The sequence below is a fragment of the Excalfactoria chinensis genome, chromosome 3, assembly GCF_039878825.1.
Source record: "Excalfactoria chinensis isolate bCotChi1 chromosome 3, bCotChi1.hap2, whole genome shotgun sequence".
NCBI lineage: Eukaryota > Metazoa > Chordata > Aves > Galliformes > Phasianidae > Excalfactoria > Excalfactoria chinensis.
Window position 1 is genome coordinate 52,443,292 of NC_092827.1, and position 9,312 is coordinate 52,452,603.

At 39.6% G+C, this 9,312-nt stretch overlaps 1 protein-coding gene across 4 annotated transcripts in view; it reads right to left on the reverse strand.

The window, feature by feature from the left end:
- Positions 1-8,354, reverse strand: part of HBS1L (HBS1 like translational GTPase) — a 60,817-nt gene extending 52,463 nt beyond the window's left edge. The window contains exons 1-4 of one of the 4 annotated variants that reach the window (XM_072332615.1): positions 8,210-8,354; positions 5,422-5,487; positions 3,573-3,707; positions 41-235 (exon numbers count right to left, since the gene is read on the reverse strand). In XM_072332615.1, coding sequence (XP_072188716.1) covers positions 41-235; positions 3,573-3,707; positions 5,422-5,487; positions 8,210-8,252 — 439 coding nt within the window. In that variant the 5' untranslated portion in view covers positions 8,253-8,354. Of the gene's footprint in view, positions 1-40; positions 236-3,572; positions 3,711-5,421; positions 5,488-6,879; positions 6,959-8,209 lie in introns of those variants that run through there. The other 3 variants (XM_072332613.1, XM_072332616.1, XM_072332617.1) reach the window with 3 other exon arrangements.
- Between the last annotated feature and the right edge of the window lie 958 nt (positions 8,355-9,312).

Sequence of the window (9,312 nt, forward strand, 5' to 3'; positions counted from 1 at the left end):
ACAAAACAGCTTGAATCCAAACAATTAAATAGTAGCATACCTTTTGTTGTCTTTCTTACAATCACATCATCCTCATCCTTGGTCTTCACATTTTGCTTAGTGCCTTGTGAAAGCACAAGATCCAAAGCCTTCTGTACATCAAATTTACTATCCAATACAGCTTGCACCATTGCTTGGTCTGGTACAGACTCTGCCAAAACTTCTCTCATTTGATCAAGGCATGAACTAAGACGAGCTACAAAAAACAAATTACTGTTACAAACTGACACAAAATAAAGTTTTAACAAATCAGCCTAACTACAAAAACCATACATCTGATTAACAAACACAGGAGAGAAATACCATGGTAAGAGATAAAACCTTCATAAAGTCATTTTAATCTCACTTTATTTCATAGTAAAATGCCAACCCTGGATAATACTTGATTCATTTCAAATACTGCAACAAGGAACACATCACTGACACCGTCTCTAATATTAAAGTCTCAACATCATAATACTTGTACAACAGCAGAGTTGGAATACAAGTAATCACCTTAAAATATCTCAAAATCATTTAGTAAGTTAAAATATGCTGTTAAATGGGTTTCTGCTTTGAGTATTTACAGGCGCTACAACTTGCATCAAAAGTAAAGCAGCATTTTTGGAACACTCCGTCTCTACAAATTGAAGAAATTTAAATACAAACAAATCTGGATGGATTCAGCAGCTTTCAAACTACCTCTCATAGAATCGTAAAATATGTTTTGCCTCATAAAATCCTTTTTATTTATAATATATTCCTACACTCCTGTGAAATACACAACAGAATGTGCAGGGAAATTTAAAGAAAATTGACAAAACCAAATCTTGAAGTTAGAAAATATAAAGAAGTTATTTTTACTTTTCAGGAATTGAGCACAGTTCACTACAAAAGAAAAATTACACTAAAGATACATTCAATAGTTCAGAAAAAAAAAGGGTGGTTTTTCCTCAGACATCTTTCACTTTTCAACTTAAGTCCAATGACACGGCTATCATCACTCTCACCAGTCTTTTTTTCTTTTAAATACTTTTATAATTTAATAACCAACTTCCTCGAATTAGAGCAGCCAATATAACTGTCCACCAATACAAATCTTGACTAAGATAAGTTTCTTAAGTCCTGATATCCCACATAGCTAGAGACAAAAAAAAAAATTCACCAGGTTGCCACTTCACTGGAAGTAATGTGCTGATCACAAAGACACAAACCTAACAGAACAGAAGAATATTGTGAGTATCACTGTTACTGCCAGTTTCGGGAAGATTATTAAAACAACAGTAAGAAAACGGCAATTTTTTTTATTTGAACAACTCCTCAAAGATGGCAACACTGAAACTACTCTGCTAAGCAAATCCAATACTACAGAACCCCACAAGGTTACTTGAATCAGCTGTCTTGATGCAGAACAAGTACTGGTAGAGCCCTGTAATGAGTGTTTTTATTACCTGCTGATTAGGATGAATAATCTCCAATTACCTAGTTTGATTACAATCAATACTCTTGTATTAATGGCCAGCTTGCCACACTTTTCCAAGTGCTCTATGACAATACCAAAATAAAAAATGTCTTATGAAAAAACACTGCTGAATTCACAGCAGAAATGGCTATTTCTAGTTTTCCATACCATCCTTTTCCTTTACATCCAGAATGAGTTTCCTCCTTCACATTACGCTTCTTAATAACTGATGTACCTTGTCAAAAACATTACCAAAACTCGGTTTACTGCACTGTCTAGATCACAGAATCGCAGAATGGCCTGGGTTGAAAAGGACCACAATGATCATCTAGTTTCAATCCCCCTTCACATAGCAGTGTCACCAACAACCACACAAGGCTGCCCAGAGCCACATCCAGCCTGGCCATGAATGCCTCCAGGATTGGGCATCCACAACCTCCTTGGGCAACCTGTTCCAGTGCATCACCACCCTCTGTGTGAAAAACTTCCTCCTAGTATCTAACCTAAACCTCCCATCTCAGTTTAAAACCATTTCCCCTTGTCCTATCACTATCCACCCTCATAAACAGCATTTCCCATCCTGTTTATATGTTTCCTTCAAATATTGGAAGGCCACGATGAGATCTCCCCAGAGCCTTCTCTTCTCCAAACTAAACAAGCCCAGTTCCCTCAACCCTTTCTCACAAGACAGGTGCTGTAGCCCTCAGATAACAGCATCTACAGAATGGCTCTTTCCAGTCACCTTCTACTGTATTGCTTCCTGCTACAAAGCATGTTATACCCATAATTTATCATACTTACCCATGCCTATACATTATCATAGATTCTACAAATTCAATTGATATTAAATTTAGATTTGTTTATTGTTCCAGAATTTTCTGCAACGTATGTTCTGAGCACTAAATTTTAATTATACATTTTACTTTCAATTCGTTCATCAATGAATGAAAAAGCACTTTGTGCTTACTGACATAAAAATAACTCTCGATATTCCAAATAAGTTAAAAACAAAAAGTTAGCTATTAATATTTGGGAAAGAGACTTGTAAATCTTTTTCACAGAACATTTAAGACACTAGGCAGCAACAAAAGCAAGTATTCTTTCCCTTATCACTCAGCATGGAACTGGACTTTTAACACTGAACTTACAGCTGCAGGATTAAGTGGAAACCAAAGACTAATGGATTCGATACAGTATTTGATAAAACTGTAGAGAATATGGATAACTAATGAAATCATTTCAAGGAAATGCATTACTTCACACCTCTCAAATACTACTTCCTACCATAATTTCAAATGCAATATAAGCAAAATATCATTCTATGAACAAATACTCTAATACTCTCCCTTTGTTCCATTTGTGAAGCCAAGATACTAAGCTACACAGACGCTTGGTCTAAAACAGTACAGTCATTCTTTTGTTTATATTTCATATCAAATCTACATCTTCCCACTAAGAAAGCTGTCCTGGTCCACTATTCCATATCATAACATCATGCAACAGGCTGTTGGGTGCAGAGGCACATTGCACTGCAGAGCTGAACTTCCTGATTTTGTCTAGCAGTCACACTTGAGTTCTGACTCCCCAAGAGGAAGATCACTAAGATGTAGTACATTTCCCAAGAGCCTCTAAATGATCTCCAATTCCAGGACTACTTCTGTGAGCCAGCAGCACAGCGAGCAGCAGCACAGTTCTGGCCTTCCTTTCTCTCCCATCTGAATTAACCTCTTTTCTTATTATCATACATTCTTCTATCATTTTTAGTGAATTTGTTATCTCTCCCTATCTTAATTGGGTCATTTTTCTTTCCTTCACACCAAAAATGGGAGAATGCCCCCCCACCCCAGCTCTGTCATGTTTGAAACTGCTATAAAAGTAAATTTCAGTGTAAGCAAGTGAGATGCAAGTGCCATACAAAAGGTAGTTAAAGGCCCGAAGAATCACCACAGCTGCTACAACACACGAAGCATGCTGTTCTAATGCAAGATTTCAGAATATCAAGCAGTAAGTCAGTCATGTAACACAGACTACTTTGTCTACTACTTTGAATCATAAGAGATTGGTCTGAGTATTATTATTTTTCTATCATTACCTCTATCAACTTCCGTCAACTGATGACTGGACATTAAATAACCAGCAGTATCTTCTGTATCCTCATAACTATATTCCTCTTCCAATGGCTCAGCAAACGTTGCTGGTTTGTCTCGTCTGGAGTAGATAAACTGAGCTGCTACATTAGGTAAAAATTCAAATATAAAAAAAATAAATACAAAGAACGTAAGTATTACTTCCTCCTCTAAAAACAAAAACAACAAGACAAAAAAAGGTTAGGATGCTGAACTGTTTTCTCCACAGTGAAAATATAGGTTGGGAAATATCTTTGTATCTGTCTACGTAATGTAAGTATTTTACAAGTTCAATACTCAAACAGAAGAAAAAATATTCCAGGTCTGAAAAATAGTTACTTCCTATACTAAATTACCTCCTATGGCCTGATGTCTTCATAATCTTATTCCACACTTTTTTTTTTAAACTTCATTGACAAGTAAAAAAATTAGCATGCAAATAAATACTGCATTTACAATACTGCACTGTCACACTATTAATTTTGTTGAGCATGTTATTTTCCTCCTGGAATTTCACTGTAAATACAAGTCGTAAGATAAAATGTACATTCACTGCAAACCTTCAGCAAGTGCAATATTCCATTACTGTTTAACAACATGGTAACACATATATAAGAAAAACTCGTTGCTGAAAACAAGCTCATTATATGCTCTCAGAAACATACAAAACATAACACAAACTGAAGGCCTTGTGCTTTCAATGTCCTTGCAGATTTAATATCCACCCCAGCTCTGAAATGCTTACTAAAAACACATGCAATATCCAAAAGCAGTATTATCATACCAAGTGTTTCCTAAATGCATGCTATTCCATATTCTATCACCATACCTGAAGAGACTATTAACATTCAAAGACTACTACGTGATCTAACTAAGTCTAGTTTGTACACACAGAATTAAGAAAGTTACTATGCACCAACACGAGAATTTGTCCTGTGATTTAACACTTTGTATTTATTTTTCAAGTATACACAAGTTTTTATCACCAAGCAGAAAAATACCTTATTCCTTAGAAAATGTCAAGAAAAGTCTAGCAATTAAACTTAGAAATTCAACATGATACCAATTAAATCATGGAATGTGACTATAATTAGTAAAAATATATGCCTAGACTAACTTACCTAACAAGAATGGAGTGAAAGAGAAACAGAATTTTAAAGATCCAATTAACTCTACAGGCCACAGACTACATGACAGATGCTGTGGATTTAGAACCAGACAAGTCATCTGCAGTAGCACAGCTGCAGAACAGCATCAGCTGTACCATTTTTAGGGTGTACCTGGCTCTAAAAAACTGCCACCAAATCTAGGCAAACCCTGAATTAATCATCTTTGAGAGACTAGCACAATCTAGCAGTATTACAGCTAAGTTGAATTCAGTATTAATTCAGTATTACAGCTAAGTTGAATTCAGCTGGGTCAAGCCACTCCAATCACATCTTACCTGAGCAAACAGCATCACTATTCTTGCACCTATTTTGCCATGTTCCAAATAATCAAAAGCTTATTAACTTCACATCAACTTGCATGAGAGCAGGTGCAAGCAAGGGCCAGTGGGGCACATCACAAAGACCCTTTATGCTACGTACCTTCAAAGTTTTGTAAAAGATATAAAATATCAGACACAGAATCACAACTGTTGCACACAGATGGATTCTACCAATACTTTTTTTAAAGATAGCAAACATTTTAACACCATATCTGAATAAATCAGATATAAATATGAAGCACATTCTGACCATTCGTTCCCCAAAGTAATGCACTTGGCATGACCAAACACGTTAACCATGTTTATATGCAATTATTTGAACTAACCTGTAGAAGGAGAAATGCAATAATCATCTTCTACTGACTGGCCATACACATCATCATCCTCAAAATCTATGAAATTAAAAAAGAAAAAAAAAAGTCAGTATACATAACTTAGAAATAGAATCATAACATCATTCAAAGGACAGTTTTTTTTGTAGAGTATTAAGACCTTATGTACCTCCAGTATTCCAGAAGTACAATAAGTTGCTGTTCATCTACCTAGGTAAGATGCTCTACTATTAAATGTTAAAATAATACAGTACTTTATTCCTCGGCAGAAAAAAATTCAGGAGTTGCAATTCTTCACCATCTCCTTTGAAATGTTGCCCTCTTCATCTAAATTCAACTTCCTTCAGTTCTACCCACTTTTATCTCTAGTGCTTCTCTTGATATTTCTGCCTGACCTCTCGATAGCTTTAACCACAGTCTGTCCTATTACAATCCTCACTCCTCTAACTCACATTAGGATTTCTAACCTATACTTACCTATTTCCTAGCTTTCTGTTCTCTGGTCTATCTTCATGTTTACCCACCCACCTTTCAAAACTCAAAGTTCAGCAAGGCCAAAACATAATTCAAGATTTCCTTCAACTTAAGTTTGAAGCAGTTTCAGCCAAAAAAGCAAGACTCCTCTCCAGTTACTCAAAGATACCTGCAGACCTCATCCATTCAAATTTTAAGAAACATATCAGGAAGCGTAATCAGAAAGTAAATTATTCTCTATTAAAAATATACGCATACCCTGGTACTACATCTACCTTGAAAATAAACTTGCATTTTTCACCAAGTATAATGAAATACATAATAGAACAGTGAAATATTTTTGAAGACGTTACTGCATATGATTGACAAGTCCACAAACACTGTTTGCTTCTTTTTTGAAGAAAAAGAAGAAAAAGTAGCTAGATGTCACACAGAAATTTGGTACTCCAGTACCGACTCAAAGACCACAGAACTAGGATATTACAAACGCTGTATCCATCCAAAAAAGGAACAGAATTGTTTGAGTTGTGAAAGGTTAATAATTTTACTCTCAACACAAATTAGGAAAAAAAACAATGTCAACTTAACTTGCATTTACCATAAACTATTTTTATAAACCTGATAGAGAACAGTCTAGAGACCACAGATACATTCCACAGCATCAACAGCTATCTTGCCAAAATACTCTCTGCAGGAGTTCAGCAGATTTCAGTTCAGAACTCATTCAGTTCTGAACAGGCAACCTCAAAAAATGCTCAGAAACTGAATACAGCTACATTAAGGCTGAAAATCCTTCCTCGGGGCTCAGAAGCCTTCCTAAGAAAGGAGACCAAAAATATGTAGATATTTACTTTAGAAGACCAATAACTGGGCTTAACAAAGCAGAATACATACATGTATTCCAAGTAACTTAACAAGATTGCACGTGACTACAAAAGTAGTATATGACGGAAGTATACAGACCACACATATGCACACCTGTAATTAAATCTGATGTGTAATGCAGCAGTAGAACTTCAGCGTAGCAACAGCAATACAGGCCTCATATGGTTAAATCAATTTACAGCATCTCAGCAAGATGAGTTTAAAGAACTCTTGATCTAAGTACAAGAACCAAAGTGAGTTCTACAGGTTGTACACTCACACAGAGGGCAGAGGCCCAGTTAAAAGCAACATTACAGCCAACATCTTTGATGAAGTAAATGCCTGTCAAGGCTGAAAAAATTCAGCACGAAAACTCCCAACCCAGGCTAAGGTTGGGCTTCTATTAAGTAAATTTAGAGAGCAAGGCAGATCACACTAAGGTAATGGTACATGCAGATTGAAATGATTTCTCTCAAAATTCCAAATTCATGGCAGAAAACCCTATCTCTGAACTTTGCACCTGTTCACTCAACAAGAAGAGCAGAGACAGGCAGAAATATCTCCTGCATTCTTTTGTACCTGACAAAGTTAGACAACAAAATAGATGCCTCCATACTAACATGTTATCTAAAACACCAGTATAAAGTGGAAGCGTGCCCATTTTTTCGCAACACAAGCCAACACAAATAAAACCCTACAGCCAATGGGCACAAAGGGCAGTTTGCCTGTATTAATGGGACAGGACACAAAGAAAGTCACTTTACTATAAGCACAAATTCTTACATGAGATCTTATTCACTCCATACAAACTTTAGTACAATATAACAGAAATATCTGATTCTTCCTTAGATGCTCAGCTCTATGATTCAGAACTATGTCTCTCCTACACAGAAGTGCTGCCACTGTACAGGCGTTGTCGCTTATCCACATTATACCAGTTATACCATTATACTTGCTGTACTGAGACTGGGCCCACAAACTTCCAAAAGACTCAAGAGAAGCTCAGTCACACCGTCATCGGCTTTAAGCGACTCCCACGCCTCTGAAAAGCGCTCAGCCTTGGCAGCCCCAGGCCGGACCTGTAAAGCCAGCGGGGCCCGGTTCGCCAGGGCCGCGTTCCCCGCCGACGAGGACGCAGCACGTCGGCGGCGGGCGGCAGCGCTGGCAGCGCGGCCACGGACGAGAAGCGGCGGGGGGGCCGAGGGGAGCGGGGCGAGGCCTCCCACGGCGCCTCGTCCAACCCCCGCGGAGGGGAGGGGAACGGAGCGAGCTGTTTTTCCCCTCCCACCGGCCCGACGATCCCTCGCGTCCTCGCCTCGAGCCGCGCGGTCTCCTCAGGGGCCCGCCGGGAAAGGGCTGCGGGCCGAGGTTGCGTGGAGGGTGGATAGCAGGCCCGAAGCGGGATCGGCGTCAGACATAGCCGCCGGCTCCTGCTCGCCACTACCTTCGTCGTAGTTGTAGCCTCGGACGTTCCTGTGCCGGGACATGATGGCGGCGGCCGCGTCGCTCGCCCGCTGACGCTGGGTCGGTGGGCCTAAGACGCCATGTTCGTCTCTGCCGGGTCGCGCAGAAGCCCTCTGCGCAAGCGCGCCGAGCGGACTTCCGGCCGCGCCGCCGCTTCGCGCATGCGCAGCACTCTCCGGCAGATGCGGCGCGTGCTGATCGGCGGGCGTGGGGCGGCGTGGGGTGGTGGCGCCTCCGCCCTCACAGCAGGAGGAGTTTGGGTTGGAGGGAGGGCTGCTGGGTGGCAAGTCTGGATGGAGGTGTCCTCGCGGCGCTTGAAATGTAACCTCGTGTATATAAGCCTTGTGCACACCCCAAAAATGAATAAATTGCCACAACCATGTTTGCATGTAGGAGCGTATGTGTTTAACCTGACTGAATCTGAGTGGTTACATCTGTGAAGATGTTCTGAGTCTGAATGTTCTGAGTCGGCCTAAGTTTGCTGAAGGGAATGCTGACTTGAAAATGCCTTCTGCATTTGTGTAATATCGCAGCAGTAGTGTCAGAAAGGCATTTCAAGCACCCTGCAGGCTTGCAGTGATGGGTCTGTAGCAGCCGAGTGTGACATCAGCAGAGAGAAATGTGACATCCCTGTTCACAGGCCCACCTCAGCTCACTTCTAGCCACGCATCCCAACAAGCATACAGAGCCTGGCTGTCCAAGAGGTGCCTAGCTATAGTCTTGTCCTGGTCAGTAAAGCCAAAACTGTACCTGCAACTCCATATCCTTCCTGACCGCTGCCAGAAGGCGTGTTAAACATAAGCCAAACTTGTGTTCATGTACAAATTGTATGCAAATGTGCAGATTGTTTCCTTGTATTATTTGCATATTTCTGATCTGTTTGTACAGAACAGCACACGCAGCTGCACAAACCTAGGATCTATATAATGTCTTTCATATGGCGCTAAGATTAAATTAGATCTGGAAACAAAAATATCTAATTAACGTTGATGTATTGTTCACCTTCAGTGACAGAAATAAATGTTCTCCGCCGCAGTTTGAATGAAATTATATTGATTGCTATCTGTCCCAATCTCTTGATAT